The sequence below is a fragment of the Chiloscyllium punctatum genome, chromosome 24, assembly GCF_047496795.1.
Source record: "Chiloscyllium punctatum isolate Juve2018m chromosome 24, sChiPun1.3, whole genome shotgun sequence".
NCBI classification, from domain to species: domain Eukaryota; kingdom Metazoa; phylum Chordata; class Chondrichthyes; order Orectolobiformes; family Hemiscylliidae; genus Chiloscyllium; species Chiloscyllium punctatum.
The window spans coordinates 90,090,769-90,114,188 of NC_092762.1; the positions used below are offsets into that span (position 1 = coordinate 90,090,769).

General features: G+C 41.0%; 1 protein-coding gene across 3 annotated transcripts in view; it reads left to right on the forward strand.

Moving 5' to 3' along the window:
* The window catches only part of LOC140494844 (gamma-interferon-inducible lysosomal thiol reductase-like), a 62,234-nt gene extending 47,056 nt beyond the window's left edge, over positions 1-15,178 (forward strand). For all 3 annotated transcript variants that reach the window (XM_072594521.1, XM_072594520.1, XM_072594519.1), the window contains 3 exons: positions 3,223-3,375; positions 4,923-4,991; positions 14,012-15,178. In XM_072594521.1, the coding sequence (XP_072450622.1) occupies positions 3,223-3,375; positions 4,923-4,991; positions 14,012-14,077 (288 nt within the window). In that variant the 3' untranslated portion in view covers positions 14,078-15,178. The remainder of the gene's footprint in view (positions 1-3,222; positions 3,376-4,922; positions 4,992-14,011) is intronic.
* The last annotated feature ends 8,242 nt before the right edge of the window (positions 15,179-23,420 follow it).

The following is a 23,420-nucleotide window of genomic DNA, read 5'->3' on the forward strand; positions in this document are numbered from 1 at the left end:
GTGCCACTGTTTAAGAAGGGTGGTAAAGACAAGCCAGGGAACTATAGACCAATGAGCCTGACATCGGTGGTGGGCAAGTTGTTGGAGGGAATCCTGAGAGGCAGGATCTACATGTATTTGGAAAGGCAAGGACTGATTAGGGATAGTCATCATGGCTTTGTGCGTGGGAAATCATGTCTCACAAATTTGATTGAGTTTTTTGAAGAAGTAACAAAGAGGATTGATGAGGGCAGAGCAGTAGATATGATCTATATGGACTTAGTAAGGCGTTCGACAAGGTTCCCCATGGGAGACTGATTAGCAAGGTTAGATCTCATGGAATACAGGGAGAACTAGCCATTTGGATACAGAACTGGCTCAAAGGTAGAAGGCAGAGGGTGATGGTGGAGTGTTGTTTTTCAGACTGGAGGCCTGTGACCAGTGGAGTGCCACAAGGATCGGTGCTGGGTCCTCTACTTTTTGTCATTTACATTAATGATTTGGATGTGAGCATAAGAGTTACAGTTAGTAAGTTTACAGATGACAACAAAATTGGAGGTGTAGTGGACAGCGAAGAGGGTTACCTCAGATTACAACAGGATCTGGAACAGATGGGCCAATGGGCTGAGAAGTGGCAGATGGCGTTTAATTCAGATAAATGTGAGGTGCTGCATTTTGGGAAAGCAAATCTTAACAAGACTTATAAACTTAATGGTAAGGTCCTAGGGAGTGTTGCTGAACAAAGAGACCTTGGAGAACGGTTCATAGCTCCTTGAAAGTGGGGTCGCAGGTAGATAGGATAGTGAAGAAGACATTTGGTATGCTTTCCTTTATTGGTCAGAGTATTGAGTACAGGAGTCGAGAGGTCATGTTGCAGCTGTACAGGACATTAGTTAGGCCACTGTTGGAATATAGCATGCAATTTCGGTCTTCTTCCTATTGGAAAGATGTTGTGAAACTTGAAAGGGTTCAGAAAAGATTTACAAGGATGTCGCCAGGGTTGGAGGATTTGAGCTACAGGGAGAGGCTTAACAGGCTGGGGCTGTATTCCCTGGAGTGTCGGAGGCTGAGGGGTGACCTTATAGAGGTTTACAAAATTATGAGGGGCAAGGATAGGGTAAATAGGCAAAATCCTTTCCCTGGGGTCGGGGAATTCAGAACTAGAGGGCATAGGTTTAGGGTGAGAGAATAAAGAAATAAAAGAGACCTAAGAGGAAACCTTTTCACACAGAGAGTGGTATGTGTATGGAATGAGCTGCCAGAGGAAATGGTGGAGGCTGCTACAATTGCAACATTTAAGAGGCATTTGGATGGGTATATGGATAGGAAGGGTTTGGAGGGATATGGACTGGGTGTTGGCAGGTGGGACTAGATTGGGTTGGGATATCTGGTTGGTGTGGATGGGTTGGACTGAAGGGTCTGTTTCCATGCTGTACATCTCTATGACTCTATGACTGTATATACACCAGTTCCCTCTGCTCCTGCACCCACTTTAAAATTATACCCTATATTATTTTGTCTTTCAAGGTTCTTCAAACCAAAGTGCATTACCTCGCATTTCTCTGCTTTGAGCATCAGCTGTTGCCTATCTGTCCACTCCGAGGAGAAAGTGAGGACTGCAGATGCTGGAGATCAGAGCTGAAAATGTGTTGCTAGAAAAGCGCAGCAGGTCAGGCAGCATCCAAGGAACAGGAGAATCGACGTTTCAGGCATGAGCCCTTCTTCAGGAATGAGGAAAGTCGAAAAATATCTATTGACCATTTCCTCATTCCTGAAGAAGGGCTTATGCCCGAAACGTCGATTCTCCTGCTCCTTGGATGCTGCCTGGCCTGCTGCGCTTTTCCAGCAACACATTTTCAGCTCGTATCTGTCCACTCCCCCAACTTGTCAATGTCCTTTTGGAGGTTCACATTGTTGTCCTCACATTTAACAATTCTTCCAAATTTCATGTCATCTGCAATGTTGGAAATTGTCTCCAGCACACCAAGATCCAGAAGCAAGAATCCCAATACCAACCCCTAGGGAAGTCCATGACAAACCTTCCTCCAGTCTGAAAAATATCTATTGACCATTACTCTCTGTTTCCTGTCACTCAGCTAATGTTGTGTCCTCATTACATTTATACCATGACTGAAAACTATCCTCAAGTCTGTTGTGTGGCACTGCATCAAACACCTTCTGGAAACACATGTGGACCATATCAACAGTGTTACTCTCATCAAACCTTTCTATTATCTTTCCTAAAAATGCTTAGTTTGGCATGATTTTCACTTTAGGAAAAATTAACATGGATTTCTAATCAACCCACCTTTTTCCATGTGACTACAGATTCTGTTCAAATATTTGTTACCACATGTTTCCTCACCACTGAAGTTAAACTAACTGGTCTGTAATTGCTGGGATAATCTTTGCAACCTTTCTTGAACAAGGCTGTAATAGTCTTCTGGCACATGCCCAGCGTCCAGGGAAAACTGAAATATTGCCAAAGCCTCTGCAATTTCTACCATCGTTTCCTTTAAAATCTTGGATCCATTTGCAAGGTTTGTGAAGGTTTGGATCTCATCAGTCCTAGTGCCTCGTTAACTTTGTGTTAACAAGCTACCCTTCTGGTGACAAGGTATCCTCCTTTCTCCCCAAGGTCTGGATGGCATTCTCCAGTTTTGTAAAGACAAATGTCTATCATTAATTTAATATGTCAGCCTTGGCCCTGCCTCCACCTGTAAATCCCCTTTTTGGTCTCTGATGTGGCTTACTCCATTTTAAGCACTTCCCTACTGTTTAAATGCCTAGAAAAGATTTTCGGACTTCCCTTTATGTTACCTGCTAATTTTTTCTCAAAGTTCCTGTTCTTGTTGTATTCTTAGTTGTATTTTTGACCTTGGACCTGCCATATACACATCTTTTCTTTCTAATGTATTTCTATCTCCATTGTCAACCAGGGAACTTTGGATTTTCATTAAATATAGTACACTTTGACTGTACCCAAACCATTTGCTTCTTTAAAGTTGCCCAATGTTCAGTTCCTGATCTTCCCATCAAGTTCTTATTCCAAACAATCCTGCTCAATTTTGTTGTAACCCCATTGAACAGGGACCAATTTGTCTGAGAATGGGGCCTGGGTTACAAACTCTTCAGGGTCTCTCTGGAATAACAATGTGAAAAAATATGTTTTTTAACTTTTGAAATATTTTGACTTTGGAGCAAATGTTCAAAATTATAGCTCTGCCTTTTTGATCTCTGCAGTGCCTCCAGATCTATGAGCCCTTACTGCCCTGGGACAACATTGAAAACTGTGTTAATGGTGACCTCGGAAATAAACTGATGCATCACAATGCAGAACTAACGAGAGCGCTGAATCCACCCCATGAATATGTTCCATGGATCCTAGTCAATGGAGTAAGTTGGAAAGATACTTCCTATTGTGTTGTTGTTTAGATTCTTGAGCAGGCAGGCAGTGTGCCTTTAAGACAGGTGCATGTCATCACCCCACGTGCCATTCCAGTCTCAAGGTCTCTGAGGAGTGTGTTCAATTTGTTTATACCAAACAGATCGTTGACATTCGATACACAATTAGAAGTAGCATATTATCTCAAAAAGGAACATTTTGTTAAAAGTTGTCATCTAACACTTATTAGGACATTTTGGAAGAAATATTAATTCAAAAGTTAAACAAACAATTATACTAATGAAAGGAGAGTGCTGATTGGTTGTGCCAGAGAACTCTGATCTGTAGAGGTGTTACCATGGAGAATGCACCATTAGTGCCGATTGACCGTTAACAACCAGACTTTGTTTACATTTTAAACCAGGCATTTTGGCTCTGACTGGAAAGAACATTGCCTGCAAAATGAACCAGAAAAGGGCTGTTGCCTAAAATGTTGAGTTGAAACAGGAACATCTGGAAGGAACAGGCCCTGTGTATGAATATGTGTAGCTTCCAGTAAACACAAGTGTACTTGTGTTTGGCAATCTGAAATTTGTCATTAATTTAATCCCCCCCCACCCCACACAGGATTAGCCAGCAAACGTTATCCAATTTCAGAATCACATCTAATGTTGGCACTCCATTGTGAGATTTGCAAGTTGGTGGTTGGATACAGTCAGGACCTTGTTTATTGTGAACAGCCAAAAGGAGGTGCTGTTTGATGTGATCTGACAGTCTTTGTGAACTATGTACTTGGAATCACATCAGCACTGAAATTTAAAGTCCACATTACTCACTTTTGCAATAATTGTGACAACCTGGGCAGCACGGTGGCACAGTGGTTAGCACTGCAGCCTCACAGCGCCGGAGACCTGGGTTCAATTCCCGCCTCAGGCGACTGACTGTGTGGAGTTTGCACGTTCTCCCTGTGTCTGCGTGGGTTTCCTCCGGGTGCTCCGGTTTCCTCCCACAGTCCAAAAGATGTGCAGGTCAGGTGAATTGGCCATGCTAAATTGCCCGTAGTGTTAGGTAAGGGGTTGATGTAGATGTAGATGTAGGGGTATGTGTGGGTACGCTTCGGCGGGGCGGGGCGGTGTGGACTTGTTGGGCCGAAGGGCCTGTTTCCACACTGTAAGTAATCTAATCTAATCTAATCTAATCTGATAAAAGAGCAGCGCTCCAAAAGCTAGTGCTTCCAAATAAACCTATTGGACTATAGCCTGGTTTTGTGTGATTTTATTTAACATTTGTGCAATAGGCAGATATCTGTAGCAACATGAGGTGTTTACCACAAACAAAATGCTGGCATCAAGCCTATACTTCCCATTAAAAACAGTAGTCACTGGTAAATCCAGGCTTACTTATACAAACTGTCTTCACACTCTCTCCTCCACCCTCCACATTTCAGTTTTGCCACCCTCACTGCCCCTTGCTTCTGGCCACACGTAATTCCGAAAAGAATTTACATTTTATTATTGAGTATTCTGTTATGGTCTTCAAATTCCAATCATTTTTACAGAAGCACACTGAAGATTTAGAGGATGAGGCTATGAATTCACTCTTCAATCTCATTTGCAACACTTATTCGGTGAGTGACCCATCTCTTGCTTCTTGAAGTTCAGTGACTTTACAGATACATGAAATGCTATTTCCCTCTAGTTGGTGTGAACACTGAGTGCTGCTCAAAGAATTTTGTGTGTTTTTGTGCAAATGACACATTTAATTAAAGTTGATTTCAGAGAATCGTAGAATATTCACAGCATAGGAGGATACCATTCATCCTTTTGTGTTCTTTGATTTGATCTGATTTATTGTAGTCATGTTTACCTAGGTGCAGTGAAAAGCTTTGTTTTGCAAGCAGTGCAGGCAGATTATAGCAAACAAGGGCATACAGATGATGGGGTAATTAGACAGAGTGCGGTATGCAAGGTTATACTGCACAGGAGGTGCGCAAAGCAAGACCAACATTAACAAGGTTAACATTATTTGAAGTCCATTCATCAATCTAGTAATGGCAAGGAAGAAGCTATTATTGAACCTGTTGGTGAATGTGTTCAAACATAGTATCTTCTGCCTGGTGGAAGTGTTCATGCGAACATTTTTAATGTGTGAATTTACAGCAGGGCTCAGCCATTTGACCCCTTGAATCTGCTCTGCTAATTAATAAGACTGTAACTTCAACTCTACATTTCTGTCAAACCCCCTTCCTCATTAACCTTTCACCCCTTGCTTATTGAGAATCTGCTCATCTCTTCTTCCACCACCTTTACAGGAAGAAATTTGCAAAGACTCTCAAAGCTGTGAGAGGAAAAAATGTTTTCATCTCTGTCTTAATTGAGCAACCCCTGATTTTATAATGACCCCTTGTCCTAGAATCTCCCACAAACATCCCCTTTATGTACAATCTGCCAAGAACATTCATGATCTGGTATCTTTCAATATAATTACTTCTCACTCCTGTAAACACCTTATGGATAACAAGCTAAGCCTGTCCAGCCTTTCTTCATAAGACAGCCCACTCTTTCTAGGTATTAGTCTTGTATCCTTTTCTGAACTGCCTTCAAAGCAGTATCATCTTTCCCTGAATAAGATGACAAATATTTCACACAGTATTTCAGTTGTGGTTTCACTACTGCCCTGTGTAACTAAAGCTTAACCCTCTACTTTTGTACAGGTATATTCAATTTCCCTCACAATAAATTATAACATTTTATTAATTTTCCTAATTATTTAAGACCTGCACCCCTAACATTAACAAAGTATACACACGACACCCAGATTCCTTCACATCTCAGAGCTTAAAGATTTAAAAGGACTTAAAAGATAACCTTTTCGCGCAGTGTGATGTGTGTATGGAATGAGTTGCCAGAGGAAGTGGTGGAGGCTGGTACAATTACAACATTTAAAAGACATTTGGATAGGAAGGGTTTAGGGGGATATGGGCTAAATGCTAGCAAATGGGATGACCTAATTTAGGATATCTGGTTGGCATGGATGAGTTGGACCGAAGGATCTGTTTCTGTGCTGTACATCTCTGACTTTCTGACTCTGTGATATCTCATCACTTAGTTAATATGCTTTATTCTATTCTTCCTGCTAAAATTGATCATTTCACATTTTCCTGCATTATACGGTACATACCACACCTTTATCCAACAAACCTATCTATACCCTTTTTTAACTTCCTTATGTCCGATTTTCAACTTGTTTTTCTACTTATTATTGTGTCATCAAATATAGCAACCGTCAAGTGATTCCTTATGATTGATGCTTGATAAAGAATGATTTTCTTCATGTCACTATTGCTTCTTTGTCAATCACCTTAAATTGATATTCTCTAGTTCCAATTCCTTCTGCCAAATCTGAGATAATTTCTTTATTGACTCTGCCCAGGCCCCTCATTATTGCACACCTCTGTTCAATCTTCTCTCAACCCTTTCCCTAAGTAGAAAAGTTCCAGCTTTACCAATCCATCCACAAAACTGAAATCTTTGATCGCCTAAAACCATTTAGAGGAAACAATGACATTGTAGTCATGTGACTGGATTAGAAATCCAGACGCCTAGGCTATAATGTTCTGGGGATATGGATTTAAATCCATAAGGCCATAATCCATGCTTATTGATTTGATTTATTGTTGTCACATGTACCCAGATACAGTAAAAAGTTTTGTGTGCACTATAGACAGATCACAACATACAAAGTGCATTAGGGTAAAAGAACAGAACGAAGCATGCAATGTTACTGCTGCAGAAAAGGTACACAAAGAGCAAGATCAATGTTAGGTTTAAAATTTGAGAGGTCCAGTCAGAAGTTTAGTAACAATGGAAAGAAGCTGTTCTTGAATCTCTTGGTATGTGTGTTTAAGCGTTTGTGTCTTTTGCCTGATGGAAGAGTTTGAAAGAGGTTATAACCAGGGTGGGAGGGGTCTTTGATGTTGGTTGCCTTCCTGAGGCAGTGAGAAGTGTAGATGAAGTCAATGGTTGGAAAGTTGGTTTGTGTGACGGACTGAGCTGTGTTCACAACTCTCTGTAGTTTCTCATTGTGCTGGGCAGAGCAGGTGCCATACCAAGTCAAGATGCATCCAAAAATAATGCTTTCTATGGTGCATTCATGTTGGACTTTGCACATCCTCCCCGAGTCTGTGTGGGTTACTTCTGGATGCTGCGGTTTCCTCCCACAGTCCAAAGATATGCTGGTTAGGTGTGTGGTCCATGGGAAATGGAGCATAATAGGAAGGGTTGCTCTTTGGAAGTAAGTATAGACTCAATGGGCCAAATTACCTGCTTCCACACTGTAGGGATTCTATGATCCTATCAATTAAAATTGGTAGGAGTCTTTACAGGCATGCCGAATATCATTAGCCTCCTGAGGAAGTAGAGACATTGTTGTGCTTTCTTGACTGTTGTATTAGCAGATGGTTGGTGATCATCACATGACATTCCCAGCCATCTCCACATCAGCACCATTGATCGAGATGGACTTGCCCTCCACCTCTTTTTCTGTCATCAATGACCATGTCAATGCTTAAATCTGATTTCAACAAAAATCTGGAATTAAGAGCTAGCCCAATTGTGGCTGTGTTTCCATTGTCATAAAACCCAACTAGTATGCTACTGTTCTTTAGGGAATAAAATTTGCCATCTTTTCTCAGTCTGACCTACATGTGATTCTGGGCCCATAACAAAATGGTATACTTTTAATTGCCTTGTTGATCTTGAAGGTTTGTTTTCAGATGTTTCATCACCGTGCTAAGTAAGGTCATCAGAGAGTGTCTGGTGAAGCGCTGATGGTATGTCCCATTAGGTCGAAAAAAGGAAGAAAACACATTAATGCTCAAGACAATAAAGCCTTAGAAAAAGTTAAAGACAAAAACATTGTTATCCTACCTGCACACAAGGGGCGCATGATCGTTATTTTTTTTAAAAATCTGACTATCTTAAAAAGGCAAATGGTCTGCTTGCAGATACTGACACTTACCAGCAGGTGGCGATAGACCCAAACACACAGCTATTAAACAGAATCTCATCCTTTTTAACACTTATAAAATCAGGAGAATTAAACAGGACAGACTTCCAAAACATTGAACCAGATGGATCCAGCACACCACGCTTCTATGGATTACCAAAAATACACAACCAGGGGGCCTCCCTCAGACCCATAGTCTCCCTATCTGGTACACCAACATATAGACTACAAAGAACTCCACCAAAAAGTAAAACACCTAATTGAAGATTCACACCTCTCCACTCACTCCACCCATGAATCCCTGAACACCATCAAAGACACCAAGATAGAAGAGGATGAAATAGTGGTTTCCTTTAACATTACAGCCCTTTTCACATCCATTAACATCAACCTGGCCAAAGAAACACTGGTATCACTATTCAGAAACCAGCACCACAAACACCAGACAGCACCAAACTCATCAGCAAAGACAACATCCTCAAGCTGGTGGACCTGTGCCTCACCACCCACTTCATATTCAATAACAAAACCTACAAACAAGCCAATGGTACACCCATGGGATCACCAATATCTGGGCTCATAGTGGAAGCAGTAATGCAGAGATTTGAACGAGCTGCCCTCCCATCTATCCAACCCAAACTTTGGTCCGCTACATCATTGACACCTGCATCATCACAAATGGAACAAACTAGAGGAAACATACAACACGATCAACAATATCTTGGCAGTTCACAAAAGAGGAGGAGAATGACAACATACTCCCATTCCTAGACACGACAGTTGAACGTGCAGTTAATAGAGAGCTTCAAACCAGCATCTACAGAAAAAACAACACAAATGGACCATATACTTCAGAAGCAATCATCCCAACACCCACGAATGGAGCTGCATCAAGACATTGTTTCAATAAGCTACATCACACTGAAGCATCCAAGAACTACAAAAAGCAGAAGAAAAGTATCTATACAACATTTTCATGAAAAATGGATACGCAATAAACACAATCTGCCAATTCCTCAGAAACATACCCAAACAAACAGACACAATGCAACCAAAACTAAAGCCATACTACCTTACATCAAAGACATATCAGAAATGACTTCCAGACTCAGACCCCTTGGCATCATGATCATCCACAAACCTACCAACACATTTAAATCCAGAAACTAGTGAACCTAAAGGATCCATTAAATACTACCAAGATACCTTGCAAGAGCTGCAAAAAACACTACATTGAATAAATTAGCAGAAAACTTGCCACCAGGATACACGAACACCAACTGGCCCCCAAAAGACACGATCCACTCTCATTAGTTTCTACACATACAGACAAAGAAGGACACCACTTTGACTGGGACAACACACACATTCTAGGACAGGCGAAACAAAGACACGTGCGAGGATTCTTAGAGACATGGCATTCTAACCAGAACTCCATCAATAAACACATCGATTTAGACCCTATCGACCTTCCCTTGAAAAAAAGAATCAGAAATGACAACACCCACCTTCAGAAACCAAGACCTATAAATAGAGAGGCAGGACATATCACCAATGCTTTACCAGAGATTCTCTCTGATGATGTTACCTAGTATGGTGATGAGACCTCTGAAAACAAACCTTCAAGCTCAGTGAGCTAACTTACAGACTTATCATCAACCTGAGCTACAAATCTTCTCAAAAATCACTAACTCTTAATTGCCCTCTGAAGTTACTGAGCAAATCATTCCAATGTAGGGCAGTTGGAGATGGACATTAAATTCTGGCCTAGCCATAGGTGCCTACATCCTATGAGCAAAATATTTTCTGCACAATCGGGGAGGCAACAGCCTCACAGTGTTGTTACTGGACTATTAATCCAGAAACTCAGCCCATGACCCAGAAATCTGGGTTCAAATCCTACCATGGCAGATGGTGGAATTTTAGTACAGTAAAAAATCTAGAATTAAGGGTCTAATGACAACCCTAGCCATGCCTATTGTGATTTTATAAACCTAGCGTCTGATGCTCCAGGGAAAATAGCCCCAGCTATTCAGCCCTCTCCCCATAGCCCATACCCTCCAACCCTGACAACATCCTTTTCTGCACCCTTTCAAGTTTATCAACTTGATTTGGAAATATATCACTGTTCTGTCACTGTCGGTATGTCAAACCCCTGGAATTCCCACCCTAAGGGTGTTGTGGGTGTGCATACAGCACATAGACTGCAACAGTTCACAAATGCAGCTCACCACCACCTTCTCAAGGGCAACTAAGGACAGGTAATAAATGTTGGCCCAGCCAGCAACACCCACATACTATAAATGGATAAAGAAAAGTTTCACACCTTTTTAAAAAATTCTTCTGCTTTTCCAATATTATGACTAAAGTGAGCAACCTCTCACTTCCCCATGCTCTTTACACTCCATCGGTCTCCTTGTCGCCTCTTGTCGTATCTCTTTGCAGTGTCTTCGCGTCCTCTTCAGAGTCTGCATATCTACCAGCTTTGTATTGTCAATGAACATAGATAAATTTCTATCTGACCCTTTGTGCAGCTAATCCAGTTCAGTTTCTGGTCAATGGTAGTCCCTAGTATGGTGAAAGTCAAGGATTTGGTGATGACTGTGCCTTTGGATGTCAATGGGTTGTGGTTAGATGACTTTGTGTTGGAGATGGAGTTGGTACAAATGTTACTTGCCACTTGATAACCTAAACCTGGATATTGTCCTAATTTTGTTGCATTTCAACATAGACTGCTTTAGTATCTGAGGAATTGCAAATGGTGCTAAACATTGTGCAATAATTGGTGAACATCCCCACTTCTGACCTTATGATGTTCATGAAGAGGCCACTTGACCCATCAAGTCTGTACCAGCTCTCCGAAGAACATCGCACCCATTCCCAAACTCCATCCTATCCTTGAAACCCAGCATTTCCCATGGCTAACCCTTCAAGTCTGCACATCCCTGGACACTACGGGACAATTTTTATCATGGCCAATCCACCTAACCTGCACATCTTTGGACTGAGAGGAAAGCGGAACACATTGTGAAGACACTGGGAGAACATTCAAACAGCGCACATAAAGTCATCCAAGACTGAAATTAAACCCAGGTCACTGGTGCTGTGAGGCAACAATGCTAACTGGTGTGCCACAGTGCAGCTTGTCACTCTGCAGAGATGTCCTGGAACAAAGATTACTAACCTCTAACAATCTCAACAATCTTCCTATGCCCCAGTTATGATTCCAACCAGTGGAAAGTTTTGCCCCATTTCTCACTAACTCTAGCTTTGCTTGCATTTGGAGGTTCTACAGTATATCTGCACAAGGAACACAAGCAAGTAATCAAAAAGGCAAGTGGTATGTTAGCCTTCAATGTAAGAGGTTGGAGTACAGGAATAAGGAAATATTATTACAATTATACAGGGTTTAGGTAGTTTGCAGCCAAACTAGTCTGGGGAAAAGAAAGTGGCCTTGTGATGCAAGTGTAGTGTCTCAATGTCTGGACTAGGAGTCCAGGGTTCAAATCCCACCTCTGTAGAGATCTGCCATAACATGTCCAAATAAGTTTATTTACAGTAACTCCACGGCTTAGGCGGACCTTACCTGGGCAATTGTGTGCAAGTTTGGTTTCCATATCATAGAAAGAATGTTGCATTAGAGGGAGTTCCATGAATGTTCTCTGAATTGGCTTCTGGGATGAGCAGAGGCTGAGCTCATTTAAGAAACTGAGTAAACTAGCTCCTATCTGGAGTGCAGAAGAATGACAGGTGATCTCATTGAAACAAGATACTGAAGAGGTGTGATAGGGTGTTTACTGAGAGATTATTTCCTTCTGACTGGGAAACTAAGAACATGAATGACATCAAGAGAGAAAGGGTTGATCATTTACAACGGAGATGAAGAGAAACTTCTTTCTCCAGAATGTTTTGAGTCTTTAAAGATCTCTACCCAAATAGTCAGAGACTTTTTCCCATAGCAGAAATGACAATCACATAGGGACATAATTTTAAGGTAATTGGAGGAAGGTTGAGGGGAGATGTCAGATGTTGGCTCTTTACTACCACTGCTGGCAGTACATTCTGTGCATCTACCACTGTCTGCATACAGCCAGATACATTTAAGTGACTCTTGGATAGACACATGGATGGTAGTAAAATGAAGGGTATGTAGGTTAATTTTATCTGAGAGTAGGATAAAAAGCTGGCACAACATCGAGGGCCAAAGGGCCTGTACTGTTCTATGTTCTATGACTGTGGATGCTTTATTGTTGAATATAGTACAGGTTGAAAGACAAATTTTTGATCTTTAAGGGATTCAAGGAAATGAAAACTTGTTGAGAAAATAGAGTGGAGGTAGAAGCTCAGCCATGATTGTGTTGAATGGAGGTATCTAATAGCCTATTGTTGCTTCTATTTTCCATGTTTTGTTCTAACTGCTGCTTGGGCCTCTCACTTGACTCTGAGGCCTGTGGCTCAATTCCAAACAGCTCATGTTGGGAAAAATCTGATATAAATACGAGTCATAGCCAAACATAACTTTTTTTAAAACACTTTGGCACTGAGTCACATGGGGAGACATTATGCCAGATGATCAAATCTTTTATTGGCAAGTTTTAGGGAGTATCTTAAAATAGAAAAGAAAAGAGGTGTTTATAGATGGAATTGTACATCCTAGGGCGGAGACACCTGAAAGTGTAGTTTTGCATGGTGGAATGAGTAAAATAGGAGATTGTTAAGAGATGACATTTGGTGAATAAAATATTTATTCACTTGTGTTGTGCAATATCTGCCCCAATTACTTTTTTTCTGCTATCTATTCCCCTAACTTTATCCCCCATACTGCAATAATGTATTCAGTTGCTATCACTTTTATCGGACTCTCGCTCGCCTGCTGTGTGTATATGCGTGTGTGTGTGTGTGTGTGTGTCTCTGTCTCTGTCTCTGTGAAAGTGATTAATCTGAATTGGGAACTTCAGCCAAAGCTGATCTATCAAAACTAACCAAACCAGATAAACCTAAATCAGTCTAGTTTTGCAGCTTGGGAGAGGCTACGTTATCATGTTCCCCTTGCTTGGGAAGCATACTGCCACTAGCAAGCAGGCCTCTTTCGCTGTTGATTTTTGCAATCGTTTTGGACATCTACCTTGGGATACTACAATTAACCACTAACTCTCCTGAGGAGCATCTGATAAAACCTGAGTCTGGAGATTAGAGATCTGTTTTTTAACTCCTTCAATAATATGTTCCTCTGTAAATTGAAGCACCCAATGATGACTGCCACATTGCCAATGACATCTATCCCAATGACATTGTGGAGTGAATTAGGAAATGATATTAAGAGGTTAAATCAACAATCCCTAAAATAGGCATTTAATAGGACTTTCAAATCTCCCATTAATCCTCCCCTGTGGGATAGTGTCTGCCTCTGGCAATTTATCCATCCCACACAGTGAGGATAATCAGACACCAGGATTAACGCAATGCTTAACCTATTTTGATTTTCATGAATTCATCATTGAATAAATTGTCATTTGGAAAAGTGATTGAACGAGAGGGTAACCCAATGCTTCAGTTATTGTTGTTGTCACAAAGTCAGGTGGCTGATATGTTAACTATGAATCTGTTGTGATAGATGTTCAAAATCATTTTGTTTTACAGGGTGTGAAGCCAAAGGCTTGTGCAAAACCTAAAGGATTAAACTCATTTCCTAAATGTATGATCTAATCGTGGCTGTAGGATGACTTCAATAAAACTCCATCTCTCTGGAAGCAATAATGCATGCTATTACCTGGAAGGCCAGGAGTAATCTTTGCTGTGAAATGCTTGAAAGTGGCTGAGGAACATTGATTATAACTACTTGGGTTTTCTACTGAACTTTTCTGGAGTACCCCGGCTCTCGTGAGCTGCCGAACAAGCAAGAAGATCTTCGAATCCCTACAGTGTGGAAACAGGCCCTACAGCCCTACAAGTCCACACCGACCCTCCGAAGAGTATCACACTGAAACCCATTCCCCATTATCTTACAATTACCCCTAACTAATGCACCTAACCTATACATCCCTGAACACTATGGACAATTTAGCATGGCCAATTCACCTAACCTGCACATCTTTTGGATTGTGAGAGCACCCGGAGGAAACACACGCAGACACGGGGAAAATGTACAAACTCCGCACAGACATTCACCCAAGGGTGTAATCAAACCCAGGTCCTTGGTGCTGTGAGGCAGCAGTGCGAACCGCTGAGCCACTATGCTGTCCCAAAGATATTAATTAAAAATTGAATTCTGTTTTTGCAATGTGAGTAAAACCAAAGCAAAATTCATCAGATGCTAGAAATCTGAATTAAAAGTTAGAAGATACCAGAATTACTCAATCAGTTAGCATCTGTGAGGAAAGAAGCAATTCTGATGAAAGATCATTAACTTGAAATGTTAACTTTGATTCTCTCTGTGCAAATGCTTCCAGACATACTGAGTATTTTGAGCATCTTCTGCTTTTGTTGTGTTGTAGTTGACTCTTACCTGCTCTCTGGACAATTATGGATGGCCAGTGATGCCTTTATCCCACAAATGAATAAGGAAAATAAAGTTAAATCTGGCTGCAGACCCTTGGTGCTACTTTAGGAAAGAAAGCAGAAACGTTTATGATGCAGAGAATATCAAAATACAAATTGGTGCAACAGCAAGATGCTTGAGGTTGAATCTAAATTGTTGTGCATCTTTTGTACCTGTTACTTTAATTGAACATGGAATGAATTTTTTTAAAACTGAAACATTTTTGCTACATCTGTTGAAGTCAAATAAAATATATATAATGGTAAAAATTGAGTTGTTTTGAGATCATGACCGAGACAGCCTCTAATCTTAAGCATAATCAACCTTCATTTTATTGAATACGGGTACAGCCTGAATCAGCTCATCAGATGCAAGTTACAATGAGTTATATTCAAACCTTGTGTCACTGAGCCAGCCTAAAACAGACTACGGTAAATTTTTAGCCTGCGGCTGATCAACTGAAGTAATTGTGAATGCGATAGGGTTAGGGGAAGGACATTTGAAAAGTTCCTTATAGCTTAGAAAGCAAGGACACCCTATTAATAGACAATTACTTATATCTCCTGTGCTACAAGCTTTATAACTGCCAAAATAACTCAGCACATTCCTTGGGTAAGATGATTGAACAGATTATCACTAAGACTTGTGCTATTTGAATAATGAAGAAAGTACATTCATGCCACACAAATGAAAGGCAATGGCCATCTGCAACAAGAGAATCTAACCATTGCCCCTTGACATTCACTAGCATTATCACTGCTGAATCCCCCACTGTCAACATCAGGGGGCTACCATTAACCCAAAACTAAACTGGATGAGCCATATAAATACAGTGGCTAGAAACACTGCAGCAAATAACTCATCTCCTGAATCCTCAAAGCCATAGCTCATTTACAAGGCACAAGTCAGGAGTGTGATGGAATACTCCCCACTTGCCTGGATGGATGCAGTTCCAACAACACTCAAGAAGCTTGACACCATTCAGGTCAAAGAAGTGTGCTTCATTAGCACCATGTTTGCAAACATTTACTATCTCCATCACCAACACTCAATAATAGCTATCTACAAGATTCACAAGATTTGCCAAAGATTCTTCGACAGAACCTTTCAAACCTATGACCTCTTTCATCCACAAGGAAACTTGCAGAATATGCTGCAAGTTCCCTCCAAGCTACTCGCCATCCTGATAGGGAAATATATCACAGTTCCTTCAGTGTCACTGGGTCTAAATCCTGCAACTCCCTCCTAAGGGCATTGTGGGTCAACTATAACACCTGGACTGATCAGTTCAAGAAGATAGCTCACCCCACCCTCTCAAAGGCAACTGGGGATGAGCAATAAATACTGGCCCAGCCTGGGAGGCCCACGTCCCACAAATGAATAAAAAATAATACAAAGGCCCAGATTTTGCTGCTAAAATACTTACAAAAATTAGTGCTTATATAATCTGTAAATTATCCAGTTGCTTCTAGTAGTGAAATGATGTCAGTTTAATATGAAGGACATTTGCAAGAATGTAATCTCTAACGAAGGCAAACATTTTACATTTTTAAACTTCAATTATGTCAATTTTGAAATATGAAAGCAGACATGGCTAAAGTGAATTGGCAACTCAGGGTAAAGGATAGACCACACACGATAAAGTGGCAGACATTTAAGGGCATATTTCAGAATACGCAGAATAGATACATTTGAATATCTAAGAAAATTTCCAAGGAATGGCCCACCATCTGTGATTAACTTGCAAGGTTAAAACTAGTATCAACCTTAACATCTAATGATAAATAGTGGGTCAGAAGATTAGACAGAATAAGAAAAGTGAAGAATGATTTGGAGAAAATATTGGAGCACAAGACAAGGCTAGCTAGAAATATAAAGACTGGCAGTAAAAGCTTTTTTTTTAGATATTAAAAGAAAATTAATCAAGTGATCACTGGTCCAATAAAGAGTGAGTGTGTAAATTAATAATGGAAAGTAAGCAGATAGCCCAAAACTGAACAGATAGTTTACATCTGTTTGACGATAGAAGTTTGACTATAGAAGGTACAGGTATCATTCCAGAAACAGCTATAAATCGGGAAATGGAATAGTTGAAAATAATTCAGGAAAATCACCGGGAAGTGGTACTTAACAAAATGTTGAAACTGTGTTTTGATTGGTATATTGCTGTTGTAGTGTGGGTTTTGCCTCCCACGTGCAATTTGTATCTGACACTGTATCCCCTATGTGAGTTCTTGCAACATAACAACTAGATGTGAGCAGCATGGTATTGAAATATTCAACAGACAGTTATTAAAGCTCCCAGTATATAGATATGTTGCAATCACAGGTACTTCAGTGTTGCCCAGTGCTGGATGTTAGACAAACATCTGACAATTTGGAGAAGTGGTGAGATTAAGCAGCGACAATACTTAGAAAGACAAAAATGAATAATTAATTTAAACTGTGAACATTGTAACATCCTACTGTGCACCAGTTCAATCACTGCCAGGCCTTAATAGTGGACATGGGGTGTAAGTGAAAAAGGAAAACACCAGTGACATGGATGACACTTCATTGTAAATAGGATATCACATCTGTGAATGTATTGCTATCTTAAATCATCACCTGTCTAATCAACTGTCAGTGTAGCTGTGGCTACAAGAATGCATTGACAAAGACTACCTATCATTAGTCTCACTGCTTTTTCCAGCGAGGCAGAAGTGGTTACTGCAGATGCTGGAGATTAGAGTCAAGATTAGAGTAGTGATGGAAAAGCACAGCAGGAAAATCGACGTTTCAGGCAAAAGCCCTTCATCAGGAAGGGCTCTTTCCCTAAAACCCAGGGTAGCGTAACAACTTGTCTTTGGTGAATGTGGGAACATCACATGTTGTAAAGCCTTCAAACAGTTTTCGTGGTAACTTGTATAAACAACAGAAAAAGCAAAGAAAGAACAAACAAATAAACTGCATTTAGAGCTGTAGAGCCATAGAACTATACAGATCCTTTGGTCCAACTGATCCATGCAGACCAGATATCCTAAGTTAATGTAGTCCCACTTACCAGCATTTGGCCTATATCCCTCTAAACTCTTCCCATTCATGTACCCACCCAGATGCCTTTTAAATGTTGTAATTGTATCGGTCTGCACCACTTCCTCTGGCAGCTCATTCCATACATGCACCACCGTCTGTGTGAAAAAGTGGCTGCTTAGATCGCTTCTGAATCTTTCCCCTCTCACCTTAAACCTTTGCCATCTAGTTTTGGACTCCCCTACCCTGGAGAATAGACCTTAACTATTCACCCTGTCCATGCTCCTCATGATTTTATATAAGGTTACACCTCAGCCTCTTAGAAAAAAGCCCCAGCCTATTCATCATCTCCTTATAGCTCAAACCTTCTAATCTTGGCAACATCCTTGTAAAGCTTTTCTGAAAGCTTTTGAATTTAACAACATCCTATAGCAGGGAGACCAGAATTGTATGCAGTATTCTAAAAGTGGCCTGACTAATGTCCTGTACATCCACACGTGATCTCCCAACTCCTATACTCAATGCACTGACCAATAAAGGCAAGTATACCAAACACCTTCTTCACTATCCTGTCTACCTGTGACTCCACTTTCAAGGAACTATGAACCCGCACTCCAAGGTCTCTTTGTTCAGCAACAATTCCCAGGACCTTACCATTAACGGGGCAGCAAAAGGTAGGGGATGGGGACAATCAAAATGTGGAGCAGGTTTAAGGAACAGATATTGCATGTTTTTGATAGGTATGTACCTGTCAGGCAGGGAGGAAGTGATAAGGTAAGGAAACCATGGTTTACTAAAGAAATTGTATCTCTTGTTAAGTGGAAGAGGGAGGCTTATGTGACATTGAGGCAATATGGTTCAGATGAGGCGATGGAGTGTTACAGAGTAGCTAGGAAGGATTTAAAGAGACAGTTAAGAAGAGCAAGGAGAGGACATGAGCAGTCTTCAGCAGATAGAATAAAGAAGAACCCCATAGGTATGTGAGGAATAAAAGGATGACGAGGGTAGGAATAGGACCAGTCAAAGACAGAAGTGGGAAGTTGTGTGTGGACCCTGTAGAGATTGGAGAGGCGCTGAATGAATATTTTTCATCTATTTTCACTCAGAAAAAGGAGAATATTGTAGAGGAGAAGACTGAGATATGGGCTATTTGATTTGAAAGGATTGAGGTTAGTAAGGAGGAAGTGTTATCAATCCTAGAAGGTGTGAAAGTAGATAAGTCCCCAGGGCCGGATGCGGTTTTTCCGAGAATACTCTAGGAATCAAGGAAGGAGGTGGCGGAGTGTTTGGCCTTGATCTTTGGCCTTGATCTTTGAGTCATCATTGTCTACAGGTTTAGTACCAGAGGAGTGGAGAATTGCAATGTTGTGCCCTTGTTCAAGAAGGGCAGTAGAGATGATCCAGGTAATTATAGACCTGTGAGCCTTATATATATTGTCGGAAAAGTTTTGGGCAGGATTATAAGAGATAGGATTTATAATCATCTAGCAAGCAACAATTTAATTTCAGATAGTCAACATGGTTTCATCAAGGGCAGGTTGTGTCTCACAAACCTTATTGAGTTTTTTTGAGAAGGTGACCAAGTGTATGGATGAGGGTAGGGCAGTTGACGTGGTGTACACAGACTTCAGTAAAGTCTTTGATAAGGTTCCACATGGTAGGTTGTTGGAGAAAATGCAGAGGCATGGGATGGAAGCTGATTTAACAGTTTGGATGAGAAACTGGCTTTCTGTAAGAAGGCAGTGAGTGGTGTTTGATGGAAAATATTCAGCCTGGAGTCCGGTTACTAGTGATGTGCCACAAGGATCTGTTTTGGGACCATTGCTGTTTGTCATTTTTATAAACTACTTGGACGCAAGCATAGGTGGATGGGTTAGTAAGTTTGCAGATGACACTAAAGTCGGTGGAGTGGTGGGCAGTGTGGAAGAATGTTGCAGGTTGCAGGAGGACTTGGATGAACTGCAGAATTGGGCTGAGAGGTGGCAAATGGAGTTCAATGCAGCTAAATGTGAGGTGACGCACTTTGGGAAGAATAACAGGAAGGCAGAATACTGTGTTACTGGAAAGATTCTTGGTAGTGTGGATGTGCAGAGGGATCTTGGTGTCCACGTACACAGAACCCTAGGTGATAGTGTTGCTAAGAAGGCATACAGTGTGTTAGGTTTTATTGGGAGAGGGATTGAGTTTCAGAGCGTGATGTCATGCTGCAACTATACAAAATGCTGGTGTGGCCACACTTGGAATATTGTGTACAGTTCTGGTCGCCCCATTACAGGAAGGATGTGGAAGCATTGGAAAGGGTGCAGAGGAGAATTACCAGGATGTTGCCTCGTCTGGAGGGAAGGTCTTATGAGGAAAGGCTGAGGGACTTGGGTCTGTTCTCATTGGAGAGAAGAAGGCTAAGATGGGATTTTATAGAGACATACAGATGATCAGAGGATTAGATAGGGTAGACAGTGAGAGTCTTTTCCCCAGGATGATCATGTCTCCTTGTATGAGGGGGCATAGCTGCAAATTGAGGGGTGGTAGATTTAAGACAGATGTCAGAGGCATGTTCTTTACTCAGAGAGTGGTATGGGCGTGGAATGCTCTGCCTGCCAATGTAGTTAACTCAGCCACATTAGGAGAAAGTGAGGACTGCAGATGCTGGGGATCAGAGCTTAAAAATGTGTTGCTGGAAAAATGCAGCAGGTCAGACAGCATCCAAGGAGAAGGAGAATCTTTGGCTTATGCCCAAAACGTCGATTCTCCTTCTCCTTGGATGCTGCCTGACCTGCTGCGCTTTTTCAGCAACACATTTTTAAGCTCAGCCACATTAGGGGCATTTAAACAGTCCTTGGATAAGTACATGGATGATGATGGGATAGTGTAGGGTGATGGGCTTAGATTAGTTCACAGGTCGGTGCAACATCAAGGGCTGAAGGGCCTGTTCTACGTTGTATTATTCTGTGTTCCCTGTTCTATTAACCGTGTAGGTCCCGCCCTGATTTGCTGTACCAAAATGTGGCAGCTCACATTTATCTAGATTATCCATCTGCGCTCATTGGCCCATTGTCCTCTCTGCTCAAGGTTCCGTTGTACTCTGCTTCTGGGATTTCACAGAGTATGCTATCCTCTCGAGCAACAGTTTGCAGTCAATGAATGATCATTTCACCCAATTTAGATCTATAGGAAATAGATATTATTTATGTCTTCTTTGACTTGATGGGCTTGATGCTGCACTGCTCCATTACGATGATATTCGAACTGCTCAATTTCCTCATTTTTCTCCTCAGAAGACTGTTGCCACCCTCCCAGCTCTTCAGAATCCATCACATCTCCTCTTTACCTGCTTCTGTTAAGCAGTGCATGGCGTCTTGGATTACAGAGCACACTCTATCTAGACTGGACTGCAAGATTGCTGCTAACTCTGGCGTTGCTGGCACATTTATTCCTCTTCCATTCAATGTACATTGGCTCCTCATTGATGATAACATCTGTTGTGATAGTTCCAATCAGCGTTTGAAGGGAATATCTGAACCTAAGCAGCCCCTTAATAATGTGAGCAGTTAGTATTCACATCATACATGCACAAAGGGTTGTTTACCTTCGACCTCAATGCAGTGGAACGCAGATTACTGCAAAAGTAGCAGTCATGGAATGCCTCTACTTGGACTTTTGACATAGGGGACCTTATTCCAATGACTATAGCACAAGCTGTACTGTGAAAATTCAGTAGAAAACATTAGATTTATTGAAACCTTGCTCCCATCATCCCCATTACCACTCCCACCCCCACATCACCCAAGAAAGGCAAGATTGCATATAAAATCATTTTGTCAAATACTTACAGGATGAGAGGAAAGGAGCCCAGGATCTTGAACAAAGTTTGATACCTTGGATTTTTTTAAATCTTCCCTGCAAGTGTCAATGTAAAGATCACTTGTGATCCCTTCAGCTTCACAGAAATGATCATGATCAATTCTGAATGACCAGTGACATGGTCGTGATAGCTTGTGGTCAAGATTGGTTTTCAACATAGTGGGTCACTTCATGCAGGTTACATGTAGAATTCTGTGAATACCTTAACTGGCTAACTGCCTAATTAAAGCAATTGCCCTTTGAAGATCCTTACATTGTTCACATGTTAGACAGCTTCTTCAGACACAAAACAAACTCCACTCCAGGTGTGCTGTCAGCCATTTTTAATTTTTATTGCTCACTTCATGAAAAATGCAGCACTTGTTCAGAATGGCATAACTGGGGAAGGCAATGGCTGGGGTGGTATTGTTTCTGGAACAGTGATCCAGATATGTTAATGACCTGTAGACCAGGATTCAAATTTCACTTATGACAGATCATGGAATTTGAATGAAAACAAACCTGGGATTAAAATTTAAAGATGACCATAAAGCCATTGTTGATTTTCATAAAAGCCCCTCTAGTTCATCAATATCCTGTAGGGAAAGAAATCTGCTGTCCTGACCTGGTCTGACCTATGTTCGACTCCAGACTCAAAGCAATGTGGTTGACTCTTAACTGCTCTCTGAAATAGCCTAGTACAGCCCTCAGTTATATCCAAGGATAGCTAGGGTTTGGCCAATAAATGTTCACCCAATCAGCAAAAACCACACCCTGTGAATGAATAAAAGAAGAATTACTGTAAACAGGCAGTAAAAGTGGCTGAAGGTGCTTTGTTGTATTAAGCTCATTGTAGTGGTCATTACAACTTTCAAGCTGGCATTTTTCTGTCCATTCAAATTCCTTGCCTTTCTTTAACAAACTTGTCAAAGCAGCCACTGCAATGCTGAAATTTGGAGCAAGCGTTCATAGTAAGCCATCCATACTGATATACTACAAAATTTATTGTTTTGTCATAAGCACTGGAAAACCATAATGTGCCCTTCTTTTTACTTCTTTTGGTGCTAACTGGCGATGTCCCACAATGTGACCTAATTAACTCACTTTTGCTTTGGTTAACTATGTTTCAGACCAATTGCTTTTTTGTAACTGTTCAAACAATTATTGTCAAGTGTTTTAAATGTTCAAACAATTTCTGTCAAGTGTGTTAAGTTTTCCTCCCAGGTTTGATTGAGTGCAACCAAATTGTCAAAGTACACAAAACAGTTGCCTCATCTTTCAGTTGTCTCATCTTTCAATGACCTTGTTGGTTAATCATTGAAAATTTGCTGGTACAATTTTCATTTCAAACAGCATGATTTTATAAAATCTGATAGTTCTGTGTTTCCATCAGCCAGTGCAACTTTTCAATATCCTTTTAACAAACCAGTGGTAGTTTAAATGGATTTCAACAAAACCTTTGACAAAGTCCCACATGGGAAACTGCTAAAGAAGGTGAACATACATGTAATCCAGGGTAACTTGGCAAGTTGGATCTAAAATTGATTTAGTGGCAGGAGGCAGAGAATGGTGGGGGTAGAAGGTTGTTTGTGTGACTGGAGACCAGCGTCCAGTGGCATGCCACAGGCATCATTGCTGGGTCACTTATTGTTTGTGATA